General features: G+C 35.4%; 2 protein-coding genes across 4 annotated transcripts; both read left to right on the top strand.

The window, feature by feature from the left end:
- Nucleotides 1-377: 377 nt before the first annotated feature.
- Nucleotides 378-15,933, top strand: hs2st1a (heparan sulfate 2-O-sulfotransferase 1a). Its single transcript, XM_077226607.1, has 7 exons — nt 378-820; nt 9,258-9,490; nt 9,813-9,898; nt 10,351-10,489; nt 12,285-12,382; nt 12,476-12,633; nt 12,717-15,933. Exons 1-7 carry the CDS (start codon nt 697-699, stop codon nt 12,941-12,943), a joined length of 1,065 nt encoding a protein of 354 aa, XP_077082722.1. The 5' UTR covers nt 378-696; the 3' UTR covers nt 12,944-15,933.
- A 2,768-nt stretch (nt 15,934-18,701) lies between these two features.
- On the top strand, nt 18,702-21,223 carry lmo4 (LIM domain only 4). Of its 3 annotated transcripts, none has more exons than XM_077226653.1 (5): nt 18,702-18,910; nt 19,113-19,365; nt 20,002-20,098; nt 20,242-20,446; nt 20,729-21,223. In XM_077226653.1, the coding sequence occupies exons 2-4, from the start codon at nt 19,130-19,132 to the stop codon at nt 20,404-20,406; spliced, it is 498 nt and encodes a 165-aa protein (XP_077082768.1). In that variant the 5' UTR covers nt 18,702-18,910; nt 19,113-19,129; the 3' UTR covers nt 20,407-20,446; nt 20,729-21,223. The 3 variants fall into 3 exon arrangements, with proteins under 3 accessions (XP_077082768.1, XP_077082758.1, XP_077082749.1); XM_077226643.1 differs by having other exon boundaries at nt 20,242-20,452; nt 20,733-20,838; XM_077226634.1 differs by having other exon boundaries at nt 20,242-21,223.
- The last annotated feature ends 27 nt before the right edge of the window (nt 21,224-21,250 follow it).

Below are 21,250 nucleotides of genomic sequence, written 5' to 3'. Positions count from 1 at the left end.
ACAAACCTGACTGCAATTTCTTTTTATATACCCCATAATATTGTCATTTCTAAATATGATCAACAAGCCCGTATGAAAGATGTGTTATATGCATATTTTGTTTCTCCACACAAGACGAAAGACTTAAGTGTATGAAATAACACGATTGATGAAATAAGTTATAGCTTTATGGGGATTTATTTTATGAGGTGAGCTTTTGCTTATTTATATGCGCTAAATATTAAAAAAATTAATTGAAAATATCTGCATGTATACACGGTCAGGTATATGTAAATATATCAATATAATGTAGGTAAATATGACGTGTTGTTGTAAAGACAGTGAATGTAGAGGAGTGAAGTGAGATTGTCCAGAGCGACAGCTGACCGCATGACGTCAAACGCACCCGGTAATTGCGCATGCGCACTGACACAACGTGCCTTTACTTCCCAGGATCTAACAACAACTGAACGTACACTACAGCTGCTACTCAAGTACGGTAGAGTCTGAGCTGTTCTGATTCATGCAGCAAAGTATACAATATAAGCCTAGTCGTTTTTGTTGGGATAGGAAGCGTCCATTGTAGTGTAGTTCGCTGTGTTTATGTTTGAGGACTGATTATGGGGATCATAAAATAACAGCACTCCTCGTTGCATCCATAGAACTGTGTTATAAAGTTCTCGGTCACGGTATGCACTCCCTGTGCTGGATTTTTTGATGGGGCTTTTAAGGTTAAAGATGCCGCCGAAGTTTCAGCTCCTGGCTCTGTTGGCCTTCGCCATTGCGATGATCTTTTTGGAAAACCAAATTCAGAAGCTTGAGGAGTCACGGGGGAAGCTGGGTAAGAGTCTTTCCATTAAGTATTTTGAAATAATTTCTTGAGTAAGAATCAGCGTAGTCTGTCGTATGGTTCCAATTTCTTAACATGATCATTAAGCAACTTTATAAATGTGTGATTTGTGTCCAAAGTACTGTTTTGAGGCAGGTAATGGGCATTCGTGTGTATGTTTGGACTAAATGGTCCAACATGTCTCAGACAGCAGCTGCATTTTCAGTCAAGCAAGATCCAATATCAGTTTTGACTCACCTAGTTGTGCAATGGATTTTTTCCTACGTCAGTATATTGGCATGTATCTCTTGACTTACTACTGCATCAGAACAGATTCTAAGGACTTGATCAAAACAGGCTATTAATCAACTGAAGAAAATACAAGCACATTTTTTTTGGATTCATCTATTCAACATTTTTGGCAGGATTCTCCTGCTAGACTTACTACCTGCTAGTGTTTTTTCCCCTTGCCCGTCACTCAATATGGGTCAGATATAACACTGTCAGATAGCCTAGGCTATAACAACATGACAGCGCTATAAATTTTGACAATGAATGAATGAATTGAGACTACATGTTGCTTTCAAACTGATTTCACTATCATGTCACAACAGCCAGAAGAACTTACAGTATTGACAAAATCACCATAAAGGCATATTAAATCTAATAGCTCTTAAGTTTTTCTGGTGTATCTTGTTATTAACAGGACCTGCGTAAAATGAGTGGATCTGTGAGTAATATTTTTCTAAAAAGAAATTAATTCAACAAGAATGAATTCAATTAACCAAAATTGACAGTAAAAATGTGTTACTAAAGATTTGTAAAATGTACAGCACAGCTATTTCTAAAACTTTTAATAAGAAGAAATGGATCTTGAGCTGCATATCAGAATGATTTCTGAAGGATCATGTGACACTGAAGACTGTAGTAATGATGCAGAAAATTCAGCTTTGCCTCCACAGGAATAAATTACATTTTAAAATATATTCAAATAGAAATTCAAATGCCGTTATTTTAAATTGTATTCATATTTCACAATGTTACTTTTTAAAGAAATGCAGCCTTGGTGAGCATAAGAGATTTCTTTCAAAAACATTAAAACTATTAACCTCAAAAATTTGAATGGTCTGTAGGGTGACCACCATCATACAAACCAAATGTGGGACGATTATAAGTTTGTGTGGGACAATGTGGGACATGTTACCAACACTAAAACATAACCTGAAACTGTTATATAATGTTATCTAACTTAATAAAACATTTGTATTCTGCCTTTCAGCTGATAAAAAAACTTAGTTCTTTAGTCCCTTCCAGAAAACACCATTACATCACAATGTAACATAACATGTCTTTATTTTACATGACATTTAAATTCAACATCACTGACCACAAAGGCAACAGACATCATGCAGATAACTATTTTTGAAACAGTTCTGACCAAGTCCAAATTAAATTCAACAAAATAAATAATGAACAAATAAAATATAAACCAACATGAATTTAGATCATTGACAGTCTTATATATCAAAAATATATTAAACCAAAAACTTTCATATTTTTTAGAAAGGATGTGAATTAAAACAACCACAGCAGGCAACAAGTTGATGTATTCTGTTAAATTTGAAATTTAATTTACCGAATTATCCATTTGTTTTCTGACAGGGAACACATGGAACGAATCACAACTCCACATTTTGATTGACAGCGTCACAACCCACTAGTGACTGTGTTTACTCCTTTCTTTTCAACCATTGGATAGGATTTAAAAAATTTGGATTTGTATTTGTAGGCCTACTTCTGACGAAGCCTTGTTGAATATGGGTGAAAAACTACGCCGCAAAAAGAATAAATAAAATGCTTTCTTAAAAAGGCCAAATAGCGCATGCACGTTTTCTTAATATAATATTCAAAAACCAACAGACTGATTAAAATGCGGGACATTTTCTCTATATGCAACATGTGGGACAAGGGGTGAAAATGCTGTGCGGTACAACGCAAAGGTCACCCTAACAGAGCTTGCACAGCATGGCTGTGTGTGTCAGACAAATAGACATTAGCGCTTAATAAGAAGAATAAGAATACCTTCAGCCTGGTATTCTTAAAACCCTTTTGCAATCCTGTCTGTGAAATTCAAATGTTTTCTGCTCATTACAACTAATCAATTGAAAAGAACAAGATCAGTTATTTTAAAATCTGTGGAGCACACTTGTCAATACGGGGCTTTTTGTATTTTAGTTGAGTGCTGCTGTAATTCCACACACAGGCCACATGTCTAACTAGTGAGACATGTCAAACGCACATGCCTATAGAGCGATCAGATATGGGCTATTTCATGTCCTCTAGGCTATTCTGAATGCTACACCAGTTTGACTGTAACACATCACTTCTGCATCATATCCGTTTCACAGAGCTATATCTGTGCTATACTCAAGTTATTATAATGCTTTGTTTGTTTGAATAAGCGACGTTCTTTCCACTAAAAATTGGCAAGCTGTTGTTTAGGTTAGCTGGTTCCCACCATCCACGCTGAGTTACATCAACCAACAGGTTTTTGCACTATGAATAGTTATATGAGAGAGACGTTAACAGGCAGAAAGGTGTGAGGAAGGTTTTCCATCTGGTTAGACCCGGAGAAAGCTGTCAGTCTTTGCACTGCATAAATTGATGATGTTTTTGAAACTGTCATTTTGCACATCTTGTTTGACTGTGAACAAAGGGCTTTATTACATATCTAGTGTAAACTGTATGTGCCTCAAAATTTCAGGAGTGTTTTCTGACGATTTTTCGTGTCACAATGTTGATTCATTATCTTTCCGTTTTTTCTCTAATGATGGCAGCTGACATAGACTGTCACGGTTCATCAACATCGGAAAAGTTATTTGATATCTAACCTGATAGTAGTTTGCTAATGGAAGTTCTGGGATTCCCTTTAAACACGCTGCAAATTGGTACTGTTTTTAGCCCTGATGAGGCTTTGAAAGAACATAAGCCCATGTGTTATTGCTTGGCACCAACACATTGACTATTGTACATTTTTAGATCCAAAATAGCCATGTGTTTATGAAGCTTAAAGACTTTGAAAGCACTGTTAGTTATTGAAAATGTTTCAGAGCCAGTGGATGACCAACTAAACAAATACCTATTGTAGTCTTTATACATATAAAACATTTATGTAAAATTTAAGTGTATGTGTTTATGATAATTTTTCATTTATTTATCAAACTAATAAATATTATATGTAAAGTAATCATTCAAAAGTTAAGGGTTGGTAAGATGTTTTCAAAATAAGTCTCTTATGCTGATCAAGTTTCTGTATTTGATCAAAAATTAAAAACAGTAATAATGTGACTAATAATGTGTTTTCTATTTGAATATATGTTAAAATGCTACTCATTTCTATGATGGATAAGCTGAATTTTCTGCATTTATTACTCCAGTCTTCAGTGTCACATGGTCCTTCAGAAATCATTCTGATTTGGTGCTCAAGAAACATTTCTTCTTATTACTAATGTTGAAAACAGTTGTGCTGCTTAATATTTTTGTGGCAAAACGTGATGTATTTTTTGTATTCTTATACATGTCTTTAGTGTCACTTGATCAATTTAATGCATCCTTCCTGAATAAAAGCATTAATTTCTTTCTAAAATATGCCTAAAATATGTGTGACATTGCGTTTAGTCAGGGTTACAAGTTGTTGCATAAATTATTCTAATACCTCTAGATGTAAATTGTAAAAATTAATTTTATGAGTCAACTGAAAGACAAATCAATACCGTTTAGTCTACATGTGATGATGATAATTTCAACCTAATGGTCAAACAAACTAAAAAATGAGTGGTAATGTGCTCACAATTTATACTAATCTTACTTATGCATAGCAAATCTCACTAAGTATAACCAGATGGTACACAACCTGGGGCAGATTCTAAACTAAATGCTTTACAAGCTATTTATTAAAACGTCAAACCCCCCTTGAAGAGGCATACAGCTGCCTGCATTTCTTAGTCGATTTTTATGGCCTCTTTGACATACTTCATGTCTGTTTTTCTTATGTACTTATTCTTAAGGTAAAATATGTAAGATTTTTGTAATAAAATCACTTGCACAGTGTGATATATTTCCTGCAGTTGTGTACAATATCCCAAAAAATTCCCTAAGATTTTTAATTTCAGAGAAATTCCAGTTTTAAATAATGGCTTGTCTGACGTAATATCCGCTTTATCCCTGGTTTCCGCTTGTACTGCCATAATAACCATGGCGTGGACAACTGCGTTACGTCTAGCATCACGCTTACGCTGTTGTTGTTTGTTAGATGTTATTCTAATGTTGATCTAGCTTACTGCTAGTCTCATACAGACAACAAACTAACACATTACATGATATTACATGATAACTTTCAACACACTCAAATGCAGTTTAATGTGATAGTGTAGACCAAGTGAAACAGCGCTGAGTTACCTCACAAGTTTCATTCGTCTAATAAACTGACCTGTGTGAGTAGTAATTCTGCACTTGTGGGTAGTTCGGTAAAATGAAATGTCCTTATTCCTTTATATCCGTGGGACTCGCGTATGGCGCTGATATCTGTCTCTCATTACCAATTGCGCCCTGCTTTATACCACAGTCATGTTAAAAAAAATCAATGTATTCACTCATCCATAAACATCATTAGATCTATCGGCATAATGACAAGTTCCATAATTCCACTTATGCGTCATCAACCTACGCGAAAAAAATTACATATTGTAGCTTTAAGAGTGCTTTCACACTAGCACTTTTAGTGCGCATGCACCCGGGTTCGATTGACGTCAGAGTTCGGTAAATTTGCATGATGTGATTGTGAATGCTGTACTATTCCGGATAAACCGTACCCCGAATCCGCATAAGTAGGTAGGGTTCATGTGAACTCCTGTATGCTCCGCTGCTGATATGAACGCAAACGTATACTAAATCATGGAAGTGAACAGCTATTGATGACGTATGATTCGATTAAAACTCTGTGTCACTTTTCTGACAAGCGTGACTGACTCACTGCAAACTGAAAGAATCTCATTTCTGCTGGACTTCTGCATTCTTTAAAATATTTGCTGTACATTTACGCCGCGGTAGATGGACGTTATGTGCTGACGTTTTGAAAACAAATACAAAGGTTCAAAAACCAAAATATAAAAGTGAGGTGAGCAACGCTGCATTTTGCAGCCTTCTCCTGCGTCGTCATTACCATGCAACAGGGGCAAACAGCTGCTGCTTTGAAGCACGCGTACCAAGGTTGAGACCCGAATAATAATGTGAACTCAATTTAGTGGGGGAGCGGGGAGCAATCGAACTCTGTTTCGGACCAGGCAATCGAGGCAATTGTGAAAGCACACTGCACTACTCCGATGCTGCGTCCTAATTCGCCTACTTATACTACGCCCTAAAAGTATTTACTCTTTTTGTGAAGAAAAAGTACATACTTTTGAGTGTGTTGCAAAAAAGTAGGCAAGCTTTGGGACATATTACTTTGTCATCTTTAACAGACAGATCTGTCGCTTAGTTACGTGCATCCTATCATCGTAAACTGCCCTGTCAATTATCTTGTCACAGTTAAAATCCTCCATTCAATCTAATTTAATTTCCTACTGTTTCTGAGAGAAATGTTGTAGCACGTTGATCTGCCAGTCGTGGGTCTTTCGTGCAGAGACTCGCCTCATGTGTTTGCAATTTGAATATAATGGTGCATTTCAAAGTTAATGGCTAAACCAACGTATCATTACAAAAGTTCACAATGCTGCTGAAGATAATGTGAACAATCAATAAATACTGATAATTAATCACTCTCAAACCCCTTTATCTAAACCTCTCTACATCTAAATAAGAGAGGACTCGCACATCCTCCATGTCTGTAGTTTTCTTTAACACATTTTACTCGTGTCTGTAGTTCTAATTGAATCCTCGTCCAACTCGCAATGGGTTGTGGGCAATATTAGCCGTTAGAGTGCGCATCGATCTGCACTTTGGATTCTGACCGTAAATAGTAGACCATCCGGGTGTCTTTGGAACACTCATTTCAACATACTACGATTTGGTACGTACTATTTCTTTTTTCGAATACAATTTTTAGGACGGATAGTGTGCGAATTGGAACGCACTTCATTTCTCTCACTCAGCCTTCACTCTACCAACGCTGTAAATGTTGTTGTGGCATGATCATTTTTTTTAACATAAAAATGACCCCACAGTGACCTCCATGTTGTAGAGACTCTCAGAGACAAATCTGACTGGATTTATTTTGTTCTATCTAGGGAAAGACTGTAACCTGATTTGAAGTAGCCTATTGAAAAGACATCACTCGGAGTATAATTCGTCAGGTTTGGCAGCTGACTGCCATAAATCCTCCTCCCCTCCTGAGCAGCTTGACACTAGTAGATATTACATTTCATTCACTCATCTTATTATTTTTGACCTTTACTGGAACAAGACACTCAGATTTTGCACTGTTATTTCACATCATGAATTGTTTTAGATCTTTGTATTGTCTGTAAATGTATGATTGGGTCAATGACAAAATCAACAATTTTTTGATTTTAAAAAAGCTTTAAATATCGTTGCTTACACCTAATATTTTTATATGATTTTTTTAATCTTTTGACAAAAGTTTACATTTTAATGAATAATCATCCCCCCCCCCCCCCCACAAAGATCATGAATAATTATGTCCCCTATAAAATATAAATAATTTTGAATTTATAAAGATAATCATCTTAGTAGAGATGTATTCAAAACTTTGTATGTATGAATTGCATAATTTTTTCATGTGTTTTTGAGTAACATAATAGATCTGGACCAAAAAAAATAAGTGTAATTGGCCCAGTTTTTAATAAATGCTTATTATGATTTTTTCTGGGTGTTTTTTTGTTACATATTTATTACCTTTCTTAGGGAAAGTGTAGATGTGATGTGAATTTAAGTAATGTTTTCAGGGTACAAGAAAAAACAGTAAGATTTAATAAGTAATTGTACTTGTGAATAGTGTGTGAAGGCCAATAGAAGTGAATATCTGCAGTCATCCATAGCATCAGTTACACACAGGCAGCCTGAGGGCCCTCTTGCCGCCAGTCTGTTTTTAAATGAGCGATTTCATTCAGCATAAAGCAGCAGTTGTGTGTCCATGTAGGAAAAAGGCAATAGTTTAGGGTGTTTTTCTCATTAATGCGCGATTATATTATTACATTAGGCTGGGTATTGCACCCGTAATGAGATGGTGGAACAGTCACGTCTACCCATAAATCCTTGAACCCTGACGACTCTTTTACCTCAGTCAAATGTTTTCCATTACAGCTCAGCACACAAAAACAAGTAAAAAGGTAAATTGTCAGAGGCAAATTTCTTATTATCTAGGTTTAGTCTTTGTTTTTTTTCTCACAATTTTAAAAAAGCAAAATGCTTTTTGCATGAGTGACAAGATATTCTCTGTTGTCATGTGAGAATCTGACATCATAATGTGGCATAGCAACAGTTGTTGTCATGGGCGATACCAGTTGTCCACATGTGATGGTTAGAGACTCGAGAGCTGAGCGGGAATGTGCCGTGGTTGGCTTGACATCATCACCTCACAGTAGCAGCTGCCCGTTCTCCAGCTCACATTCACACACTTCTGTCACCGCATCGTGTATACGGTCAAAGTTCTATCTCACGAGGATTACATAGGACCTTTCTGTTTCAACCTCTACGTTTTGTTCATGAATTCTCTGTATTTTGCATTACTCTAATGGGACCAACGCTGCATTTATTTGATCAAAAATACAGTAAAAACCATAATATTGTGAAATATTATTACAATTTAAAATAATTGTAGTCTATTTGAATATATTTAGAAATGTACTTTATTCCTGTGATGGCAAAGTTGAATTTTCAGCATCATTACTCGTGTCACGTGATCCATCAGAAATCATTCAATGCTGATTTGCTGTTCAAGAAACATTTCTGATTATTATTATCAATGTTGAAAACAGTTGTTGCTGCTTTACATTTTTAAGTGTTACTGTGTATAATATATAAAAAGATATATAAAAAAATAATACAGTATATAAATGGACCATTTTGGAAAATTAAGTGTTATTTTACCTTTATCAAAAAAAAATTAAGAATATTATCAAATGTGAATCCCTTACTAGTTGATTATATGTAGTATTATTATAATATTATTTTATAATTAGTATGTATTGTGCAGAATTATAATAAAAGACATATTTTCCTTCAGGATATAATTATTAATCTAGTATTCTTTGCAGTTCTGTTCCCTTAACATACAGTACTTGGAGTATTCCTGTATGAATCTGGTATATTGCAGGTTTATTTGCAGTATTTTGTTGGAAAGTTGTTGTTTTTTAAAATAAATTATGCAAAAAATCTTTTGATCTTGGAGGCTAAACAAATTAGTTTAAATATCTCTCCCCATACTTTTCAGAACGAGCCATTGCCAGACATGAGGTACGAGAGATTGAGCAGCGGCACATTCAAGAGGGGGCGAAGGAGGCCATGGTAAAGGAGGACGATTTGGTGGTCATCTACAACCGAGTGCCCAAAACAGCCAGTACCTCCTTCACCAACATCGCTTATGACCTGTGCAACAAGAACCACTACCATGTGCTGCACATCAATACCACCAAAAACAATCCTGTCATGTCCCTTCAGGATCAGGTCAGTTTTGTATCATTTTGTGCATGTTCACTGTTTGTGCCTCCCGCTTACAGCCATCCAAACAACAGATTATAATGCTGGAAGGATCCAAATGTTTACTCAAATTCTCCAAACAGCTTCTAAATGACACAAAGCATTTCCTTAATAGAGCAATACAGTCAGGAGATGTTATGGTATGGTGCCTTTATGGTATTAGGGGACTTAATGGGTACATTTCTATCATGAATTTCTAAGAAGGTTGACCTTTTGATTTTTTTTTTTTTTCAGAGCATTTTCTTAAGTCATTTATTTTGTTTTTTAACATTATTTATGAATGTTTCAGGTACGGTTTGTAAAGAATGTGACATTATGGAAGGAGATGAAGCCTGCGTTCTACCACGGACATGTTTCCTTCCTGGATTTCACCAAGTGTGTATTATGTGCTCTCGTCGTTCCCTGTGCAAATTCCCTCAGTCTGTTGGGGTCATTGTATTTGCATGAAAAATGCTATTTAGAGTGGTTTCAGGTTTTACATTCTGTGCCAACATCAATCAAGTGTAAAAAAAAACTAAACAAAAAAAAGTATCCTGCTGACTCCTGGTGGCTATGAAAAGAATTGCTTCTAGCATCTGATTTTGAATGAAACAATCATATTGTTACTAGTTTCCTGTTTTCTAGGTCTCCCTGTACCTTTTACAAATCTTATCAAATTCACATACTTCTATGCACCTTCATGCATAAAGTAAATATTTAATCATGCCTTGATGCCAAAAACATCTGTTAATCCTACTGTACTGTTAATCCTACTGTACTAATACAATATATTTACTAGGAATGATACATGAAATACAGAGCTTGACAGTTTCCCATCCCTTCATCAGATTTGGAGTGAAGAAAAAACCTGTTTACATAAATGTTATCCGGGACCCCATTGAGCGCCTGGTGTCTTACTACTATTTCTTGCGCTTTGGTGATGACTACAGACCTGGCCTACGACGTAGAAAGCAAGGAGACAAAAAGGTGAGTCTGGTGTTTTTGGTTTGGGAGTTCAAGTGTTAAAGTTGTTTTGTCTATTTTTAATTATTCTGAATTTCTTGACTATAAGGTACTGAAGTTTAAGTTCACAAAACAAGTTACGATGCTAGGAATTTTTTTTGTAAAATAATAGCAATATTATTATAAATATAATTATTTTAATAATATTATCAATACATTAAATATCACTAAAATTTAGATTATATTAATACATTTTATTTAAAATGTTATTGAATTATAAAATTAGTTTATTATAAATTCAATTTTTTTACAAAAGCTATGGTGACGAATATGATAAAATAATAATATTAATATATTATTAATAAATCTAGTTGATATTAATGTTATTAATACATATTTTAAAATATAATTTAATATTTATTACATAAGAATTATCTATTTATATATTATATAAGATTCATAAATACCATTTAAAATAATATAAAGTTATAAAATATTTTTTGAATACAAAAAATTATATTCAGATGTGTGCTTTTAAACTTTCTTTAACGCTGGCCCTGTTTTTTACTTACCATATTAAGTGCGTTACTGTAACCATGATTTTTACCACAATTGGGTTTTTTTTATTTAGTTTTTTTGCTGTTGGTGTTGCAATGTTCAAGTTCAGGAAAGGAGGCGGGAACCGGTGAATGTTCAACATAAACTTAACCCTTTCGCACGTACGATCACACCGGTGTGATTAGAACGGTCAGTGCATCACGTGATCAACTGCTAAATTCAAATATGCTTTCGCGCGTTGGCTGACGCTGAGCCAGAGACAGGCGCGCTCAGAGCTGTCATATATCACAACTTTTCAGTGTTTTCAACCACATAATGTTTATTTTAGGTTCCAGACATATAAGTACTAAAAAAACAATACATTTAGAGTTCGTAAAATACACACTGATGTCAAAGGAAGAGGCAATAATAATCCTTTCCATTATAATTAGTTTTATTCATATCAGATACACATTGTGTAAGTAACTTCAAAGTTTACTCTATTCTTCTCCCAGTTCACCAGCCACTTACTTGTATGTATTTCGGGAGAAGTGGATAAATTAACGTTTTGTAAATCCAACAGATCCGATTCTCTGAACTGCGTCTGCAGCACAAACTAAGATGGCGGCGCCCATCGCGCATACAGCTCAACTATCGCGATCGTTATAAAGGTGTTTAAACAACAAAACACATCCACTTGCATATATTTGACAACCGGAATATCAGATATTTCATGCCATGTCTAACAAATTTGTGAATATTTTGAATAAAAAAGGAAATATGACATAAAAGCAGATCATCATTCATTCAGCTCTGATGTTGCTGCGGTGTGTCACGTGACAAGCAATGACGCGTCACCATGGAAACCATAAAGTGACACATTCTAAATAACGGTCGCCTTGAAAAACTCACGCTGGGGGGTCAGCCAGAATATTTTAAACTCACGTGTGAAAGGGTTTAAATCCCAAAAATAAACAAACAACAAAGCGAAAGTAAACGACAGCCCCTCACGGACGACTGCCGCATATAAACACGATAAAACAGGCCCGGTCCTCTCTCATCCTTCACTGTCTTCACTTGTCCTTTTATCCTTCTGGAGCTCCTCCGTAGGGCTGGAGAGCCGTGTGGCGCGCAGGTGTCGCTCATTAGCACTCGCTCATTTCCCACGGCTCTCGGCCCCGCACTGCTCGTCACAGCTGTCAATTGAGCTTAACTTTTGGTCTCATCAAATATTGAACCCAGAAAGTCTATTTGTTAACTGTACGATCTGTGTGTGTTTCAGACGTTTGATGAGTGTGTTGCTGCCGGAGGATCAGACTGTGCTCCAGAGAAACTGTGGCTTCAGATTCCCTTCTTCTGTGGTCATTACTCTGAGTGCTGGTAGGCCTTTCAGTGTCTTTAAGCCTATTTCGGTTATATCACTTTTAGGACTCTTGTTACATCTTGTTACATCTTCTTAATTATTTTTTACAGGAACATTGGCAGCAAATGGGCTTTGGAGCAAGCCAAATACAACCTGGTGAATGAATATTTGCTAGTTGGGGTGACAGAGGAATTGGAAGACTTTGTTATGATGTTGGAGGCGGCACTTCCTCGCTTTTTTAAGGGGGCCACGGAGCTCTATCGGACAGGTATGATGCAATGTAAGTTCTTAATTTTAGGTTTAATGTTTTACATATTCACTTATCAACTTTTATTTTTTCCATTTATAAAGGGAAGAAATCGCACCTAAGGAAAACGAGCGAGAAGAAGCCACCCACTAAAGAGTCTATAGCCAGACTGCAGCAGTCAGACATCTGGAAAATGGAGAATGAGTTTTATGAGTTTGCACTAGAGCAATTCCAGTATGTTCGGGCTCATGCAGTGAGAGAAAAAGATGGAGAGCTTTACCTACTGGCACAGAACTTTTTCTACGAGAAAATCTACCCAAAGACTACCTGAGACCATACACGCTGTATGCTGCGGTCGGAAACACTGGAGGAGGACACGTTACATTTATATGTGCATTCTGCCTGACTCTTCTCCATCTGGATGTGTACATTTCAAACAGCTGAATCTAGTATGTGCCACACGGAAGAGTCTTTGGGCCAAACAGCTGTCATGAGCATTATCCCCCAATACATATCATTTCAAAGAAGGGTTAAAAGCTCTCAAATGTGCATTAAAGGTGACTGAGATCTTGTTTGTGTCATTATTCAAGACAACCACCACCTTTCTGCCATTTGCGTTTTATACAGGTGCTGTCACATTTCTTTCTTTGATCCTTATTTAATACATGAATGGTTATTGTTTTGATTAGTTTTTGACCGATTGATGCTGTTTTGGGGCTTTATACATCTTATTTTAAAGTGTAAAAAGAGTACAGATGACTACTAAACATTCTTGAAGTTCATTATCAAGCTGAGAAAGAATAGTATTTTTTTCAGTATAGTAAAATGAGTACTTTTTCTTGGACTTATATATTGGAAATACACAGATGTGATGTGGATGTATGTATTTTACGTTGTTAACATATATCTTGCCTTTAATATAGCAGATCAGATTTTTGTTTTAAAATGTTTCCAGAATTGCGGTTTGCCATTTTTAAATCAGAACCTTCTGCCTGGGGTTCATCCCTGTAGTTTTTCAGCAATTTCAGAAAATATATTTTTATCAAATATGTATGTAAATACTGGTCATTACAGTTGGACCAAAAATAAAGAGGGAGAGAAAGAGGGGGAGGGGGAGCAGATAAAGAATTTGAAGATAAAAACTAACGCAAAAATGAGTAGATCTGCATGTGGATCATTGTACTGTTACTAGTTCTTGGTAGGCAACAATTTTGTGACTTTAAATTTGATTTTACATATTTTATGACTGAATTATCATTTTTTTTGTTTTTTCTATACATATTGTTCAAACATACTTCATTTCAAAGACTTGTCAAGCCTCTTATGGCAACATACCGTTAGTTTGCTGCTTTATGATTTAAAGATCATAGACTTTAAATATGTTAATTGAACTGACTGGGACTGATTCATGGAGACTGTGCCTTTTTTTCCCTATGACACAGAGCTATTATTACAGCCAGTGTAATTATGACTTGACACCTCGGCGTTTAAAAAGGTGAAGAATTGTTTTACAGGGTGAAATTTTGGTACAGTTGCATAGATTCCATTATCAACATCAATGTGGAAATAGGCAACCATCATATGAAATTGCTTGCCTTGTTAATAGTACTACAACAGGTACTGATGTCTTTTTGAAAATGGAAATTTGTCTCCCGAGTTTATTATACAATTTCAGTTTTTCTATGTACATGATCTTTACTATCCACACGTTTGTGCATGAAATGGGTGTTGCATTGCACATTTCCCTCTAAAATCTTCAAGACAAAATGTGACCCTGGATCACAAAACCAGTCTTAAGTAGCACGGGTATATTTGTGGGAATAGCCAACAATACATGGTATTGGTCAAAATTATCAATTTTTCTTTTATGCCAAAAATCATATTAAGTAAAGATTATGTTCCACGAAAATATTTTGTAAATTTCCTACTGTAAATTTATAAAAAAATTATTTTTGTGAGTGAATACAGCACAATCGCGAACATAAATGGACAACTTTAAAGGCGATTTTCGCAATGTTTCGATTTTTTTGCACCCTCAGATTCCAGATTTTCAAATAGTTGTATCTCGGCCAAATATTGTCCTATCCTAACGAACCATACACCAATGGAACGTTTATTCATTCAGCTTTCATGTGATGTATAATTCTCAATTTCAAAAAAATTACCCATGTGACTGGTTTTGTCATCCAGGGTCACAAATATGTGTAGAACAATATGGTCTTTGTGACAAATGATCACTTGGCTACTTAAAAAAATATATTTTTTGAGGTTTTACAGGATCTTTTGAATGTGTTTAGATAATCAAAACCAATCTGTACTGTAAATGAAACACTAGCTATAGCTATCAGTTTTACTATCTTTCTTTCACAGTGCCACCATGTGAGCCTGTATTTGCTCTATTCTTTTTTCTTTTTTTCATTTTAAATAAATGAGACTTCAGGAACTTTGCTCTTTTCTGCTGACAGTGTTGATGTAGATTTGAAAACAGATTGATTTTGGATATGTCAGCTATAATAAAAAGAGCTTGATTTGTTTAGATTTTTTTCTTCTCTGTTATTATTATAATTTTGTTTCTCTCTAAAAAATAAATAAAAGGAGAAGCTAAAATATATGGAGGGCCATCAGAAGTAGTGCATTCATATGAGAAAATTATATTAGACTTCATTTGTTTATTTTTTAATATGCTTTGCCTTTTTTTTTAAATAAAAAAAACACAAATTAAACCTATAGTGTTCAAAAGTTTGGGATCTGTACTATTTTTTTAAATGTTTTTTAAAGAAGTCTCATTTATGTGATCAAAAATGTGGTGAAAGTATTATCGTGAAATATTAAAATTTAAAATTTAATTTATTCCTGTGATGGCAAAGGTGAATTTTCTGCATCATTACTCCAGTCTTCAGTGTCACATGATCCTTCAGAAATCATTCGAATATGCCGATTTGCTGCTGAAGAGACATTTCTTACTATCAATGTTAAAAACAGTTGCTTAATATTTCTGTGGAAAACATCTTACATTTTTTGGAGGATTCTTTGATGAAGAATATATTTCTTAAAAAAAAAAAATCAAATCTTACTGACCCCAAACTTTTGAATGGTAGCGTACAACATAACCATCATTCTGCTCAAGGCGTATGACTATTTAACACATGAAAACAGACTAAGACAATCATATTCATGTTCACACTCAAGCAAATGTATTAAATGTGAAAGTGACATCAGTATCAAGGTCATTTTAGATTCAAAGGCCAATATTTTTAATGCATCCTTGCTGAATGAAAATATCAATTTTTTTATAAAAAAAAAAACCTTACTGACCTCAAACTTTTGCACAGTGGTGTATGCCTTTTTTTTAACCAGCATAAACTTCTTTGATCTAGAATAACTGTGTGACCCAATGGTCTGTAACCTCTCTTCTTCCATAGAGGAGCTCACCGCTGACATGAACACACGAGATGTGCTCAAGAAGTTATGTGCAGTGCAATATCCCTGTTATCTCATTGGAGCACATACATTTAATAAACATCAGAGGGGTGATATGCTTTTGAGTCCATCTGGGTGGAAATGTAATCAGCAACACAATTAAAGCATTATTGAGTCATTCTTTCAATGGCATGGCCTAGATAATAGTGTAAATAATTAATTTTTCTATTAACCCGTTGTTGTCTCTTCACCTTGTCTCTCTCAACACACTGGGAACAGATACCAGACTGCCTTTCAGAGATATAATTTTTCTAATTAGCACTCAAATGAGGGGCTGTCTGTAGCCTCTGATGGTCATTGTTGGCGGTTTTTACCTCCCCCCGGTTAGATCATGATGGGTGATTGAGCTGTCACAGCAACAAATAAAGGGCCTTTCAAACAATCCCTTTCTGTGTTTGATCGACAGTCCAGCTTCCCTACATTTTTAATGAACGTCATAATTGTTGGCTATAGTCAGTGGGGAAAGGATACATTAATTAGAGGTAATTGTTTCGTTAAAACAACCAGCTAAAGTAATTTGGTAGATTTGTTTGGAAATGTTCTTTTAATCACCAAGACAGAAACGCACATCATTGTCAAATGTTTCGCAGATTTAATTATTGAGCAATAATGAAAATCGTGTGCTATAAAGACATCGGTTGGCTCCAGCTCTAAATAATGAGGCCTCTGTCTCACGGTTTCCATCTGATGTTTATCTAACTGTATGTGTTCAGACAGCTCACACTCTTTGTTAATGTGACTCCTGTGCTTTACCTTGAACATCACAACATGCCTCTGCTCAGTACACAATTAAAGTAATGGAGATGTGGAGAAAATGACTTATTTTTCCATTACGCAACCCCCCCCTCCCACACACCCACACAAACTCTGCCATTAGATCAACGACTGTGACCTCATTACATAAACATAATGATCAGGGGGGGCTAGTCTTGTTTATAGGAAATCAAACTAACATAAGGGCTGAAAAAAGTAATAGCTCATGCAGAACATTGATAATTACATTTGTGCTGATGTTAGTCTGGCTTCATGCCAATTCATGTTCATGTGTCATGTCTCTTTTACTGTACACTGTTAAAATGTTTGTAAGTTTTAAATAAAAAAAAGAAGGTTAATTGATTAATTGTAAGTGACCTTGAAAATCAAATTGTTTCAACATCATCTGATATGTAATTTTCCTGTAAAATACTATAATACTAAAAACTATGAATTACTATTATAATTTACACTGAAAAACAGTAAAAGGACATCCCCAGAAGTCCCTGCATGCAAAGAAATTATATGATCAATAAGTTATGACAAAAATTTTGTACATTGCGTTAACTGCAATTTTCCATTTTTTTATGTTATACAAGATTCAACAATTTTTTAAAAAGTCAGTTTAATGTAATTTAAGTTGAAATTACTTAAACATCCAAGTTAATTGAACTTAAAAATTTAAGGCAGCAACTTTTTAAAAATGTTTGATATCAGTATTGTACATAAGTTGTTTTTTTGTGTTACATTTTCAGTTATTGTTTATTTCATTATAGTGTCATGTGTGTTGCTCTGTAATGACGTGTTGCTGCTGTGTTGTCGTCGTATATGACGTCTATATAAGAGTATTGACAATGAAGTTGAATTCATCATATGGCTTTCTATTGTGCCACCTGTTTTAACAAACATGTTAAGATAAAGCAGATCAAGTAGATTCCTATAGGCTATTAAATGTATATCTCAATAACATGTATGGTTTAAATTGTAAAATATATATGCACCAATATGCAAATTGCATTTCTTTTTCAAGAATGTGAATTAAATAGTTTTTTTAATGGTAGTATAATGCACTTTTCTAATACAACAGATTGCAGTTTGCAGATATTAGCAGCAAACCTGAAGTTAGAAGGTTTTAATTTCTCAACGCAAACAGCACATATATCAACACTAAGCTACTCTTACGGCTTTGTCATGTCATCAGAGACTAATTTTCTGCATTGAATAGTGACATAATACACCATAATGAGTGACAGAAGCCAACAAACACAACCCTCTTTCCTTCCTCTCAGCTCCTACATCTCTGTAATCTAGAGTGCGCATGTTTGAATTAAGATATACAGTTTTCCTTGTTTTCCATGACTACCACTTTTCAACCAAACTGCTTTGATTGTATTTAATCTGATGGTATCATGGCTAAATGACAGACAGATGATAAGAAAGGCAGGATCCTTTTCTCACGGATGATTTTCTATTATCTCCCAATCAGACTGCTGTCAAGGTTTCTTTTCATAGTGATTTGGCCATGACGCTGTGTGTGTGCCGGTGTTGGGTGATTAAGGCTCCATTGTGATTTAAATTACTCCGAATAAGAAATGTGAGGCACTTCTTCTAAACTTAAAGTCAGTTTGACAATTCAATTTCTGCGAGACAATTTTGTAATTTACTATTAAAATTGAAATAGTACATTACATATAGTCAAATGACGATCGACCTAACTCAGATAGCATCAATAATGCAGCATTTAAATATTGCATATGCTTCAGCGCGAGACCAAAATTTAAGTGACTGCTGATTGGCTGAAGCGCACCTGACGTCAGCTCACAGATGCTTAAAGGGGATTGAAGTCTGGCAACGTTAACCGAGCAGTGGAAACAGCGCCGTTAACTTACAATGCTCAGACATCATGCTGATATGCCAACGAGAGTTAGTTTAAATGTAACGTTAGGTAAAAGAAGTTTTATTCGTGACATTTTGCGTCTGCGTCTATCCGAGCTGACAGACTGAACGCGATCCTCTGTTCTGTAACATTATGAGCCTGTGAAATGATCTGGAAATTGCGAAGCAGGTAAGTGGCGAATGCTTGTGCCAAACTAATATAAGTGTGTGAACTTGTTTACTTTAGGAAGATTATTTATCTGTGTCATACAGATAGAGGCCCATTGGTTAAATAAATGCATTGCCTACTTATCTACTGAATACAGTCTGTGTTTCTTGTGCAGTTTTATAATTGAAACATCTGTTCAGTTTACATTCACTCTGTTCTATAGGTAATGACCCATTTATTATGGTAAACACTGCTTGTAATACGCAACCGCCTCATGTTAGAATGGGGGCCCTGGCATGGAAGAGGTGTGTTGGATGTGGATGCAAGATTTTGGACCGCTTCCTCCTGTTTGCTTTGGATGGATACTGGCACTGCCACTGTCTCAAGTGCTCCTGCTGCCAAGCCCAGCTGGCAGAAATCGGCTCATCGTGTTTCACAAAGCGTGGCTTGATCCTCTGCAAAAGTGACTATATAAGGTCAGACTACAGGAACAACACTCTATCTTCATCCTTAATAATTTACCACCATTCACATCCTGAGCAGACAAATGTACTGGATTAAATGAAAGCAGTTATTTTGTATTTCTAATATAGTCTTCTGTCACTTTAATAAATAAATATGATGGACTTAAAGGGTTAGTTCACCCAAAAATGACAATTCTGTCATTTACTCACCCTGATGTCCTTCCAAACCTGTATCAGCTTCATTCTTCTGTGGAACACAAAATACAGTAACAGTTTCGGTTACCATTGATTTGCATTGTATAGGCAAAAAATGCAATGGAAGTCAATGGGACTTCTTCAAAATATCGTCTTCTGTGTTCCACAGAAGAATAAAATTCATACAGGTGTGGAATGACATGAACGTGGGTAAATTATGAATTTTCATTCTTGTGTGAACTATTCCTTTAAGGGGAACATATCATTTGAAAATACTTCAGTTTTTTGTCCATACGATTCAAGTAAATGGGGGTCCGCAAAACAACACTGGACCCCGTTTACTTTCCTTTTATGATATTGAAAAAAATTGGGGTGATTAAATGAGTTTGTGAAAGAGGAAAAAAGACTAATGACTTGCTTATTAAAAGACATCTGTGATGATATTCACAACAGATTATTTGGTAACAGCGGAGCCTGCAGGGCTTGCAGCAAGTCTATCCCAGCAAATGAAATGGTTATGCGAGCACAGGGCAATGTTTTCCATGTCAAGGTAATTTACTCCATTAAACTGACCTATTTAACTACAGTTAATTCATAAATGATCTACATTTTTACTCCTAGTTTACATGCTGAAGTGTGTTTTGGGGTGCCTTGTAATATGTTTTCTTCATTGAATTTCTTTCTTTGCTCTAGTGTTTTGTATGCTACATCTGCCATAACCAGCTACTACCTGGTGACCGCTTTCACTATGCGAATGGAAAACTGTACTGTGAACAGGACAGGCCAACAGCTTGTGTGCACAGAAACGACCACTTGGATTCACTCAGGGAGCACAACATATCTGAACAGAAGTCCTGAGCTCATCTTTTTGCTGAGCTCCGAGAAAGAGATACTAATGGTATCAGTACCTAGTTTCATATTCAAGACCTCATATAACCCAGTAGTTGCTTTGTCAGCTACAGTCTATTTTGTGAAGGTCTAATATTGTGGAAATTCAACATATATGGTAATATCTGGCAGTTTAAATGAGGTTAGCCATCGAAGCTATGAAGCAATATCAGCGAGCATCCTTGCGTATCATAATCAATTATGAATTGGTTTTGCACAGAATGACCTTTCTTATATGTTGTGGACCTGCAGTTTGTTAGTTTTGAAATAGTGATGTGTTCTTCACTTTCAGGCAGTGAAAACACCATCCTCCACTGGTGTATGTGAGTGACGTTTATCTTTTGGTAATGATACGGATATTCTTCCTGGTCTACAATTACAGTATCACTGCCATAAATCAGCATCCAGAGAGCCCATGTTCTCTGTATCCTTTAAACAGCACTCCAGATGATCTCTTGGAAAGCATAATGGGTTGTTTGTTTTTTTAAATCAATTTTAAGCTTGCTATTAAGTACCAATCTTTAAAGTGTGTTGTGAAGTAATATTTGCTTTGTTCAGAATAATTAAAAACCTTAAACTCCATTAAGGACCTCTTCATTGATATGAGCTGTGTTTTAAGTTACTATGATTCATATTAAATGGTTTCGACAAAACATAATTGACAGAATTCATGGAGAACACCACCCTCTGTTGGCTGAAGTGACATTCTGTAACTTTAGAAATGCCTGTAAATAAGCCTTTGTTAAAAGATAAGAGAATTTCCCAGTAAAAGCAACCATTAACATGATAGCTATGTGCAGGATTAATTAATTAA

This window comes from Siphateles boraxobius, unplaced genomic scaffold, assembly GCF_051911475.1.
Source record: "Siphateles boraxobius isolate OS27281-9 unplaced genomic scaffold, OSU_SipBor_1 1, whole genome shotgun sequence".
In the NCBI taxonomy this organism is placed as follows: domain Eukaryota; kingdom Metazoa; phylum Chordata; class Actinopteri; order Cypriniformes; family Leuciscidae; genus Siphateles; species Siphateles boraxobius.
Note: the sequence above shows the minus strand (reverse complement) of the source record. Positions and strands in the feature narration are given on the sequence as shown.

Bases quoted from the DNA above. Each gene is read 5' to 3' on its own strand.
- hs2st1a (XM_077226607.1), top strand. From the start codon at position 697: ATGGGGCTTTTAAGGTTAAAGATGCCGCCGAAGTTTCAGCTCCTGGCT. The intron at 821-9,257 runs GTAAGAGTCTTT...CATACTTTTCAG, and splicing joins GGAGTCACGGGGGAAGCTGG to AACGAGCCATTGCCAGACAT. The intron at 10,490-12,284 runs GTGAGTCTGGTG...TGTGTGTTTCAG, and splicing joins GAAAGCAAGGAGACAAAAAG to ACGTTTGATGAGTGTGTTGC.
- lmo4 (XM_077226653.1), top strand. From the start codon at position 19,130: ATGGTAAACACTGCTTGTAATACGCAACCGCCTCATGTTAGAATGGGG. The intron at 19,366-20,001 runs GTCAGACTACAG...TATTCACAACAG, and splicing joins TGCAAAAGTGACTATATAAG to ATTATTTGGTAACAGCGGAG. The intron at 20,099-20,241 runs GTAATTTACTCC...TCTTTGCTCTAG, and splicing joins GCAATGTTTTCCATGTCAAG to TGTTTTGTATGCTACATCTG.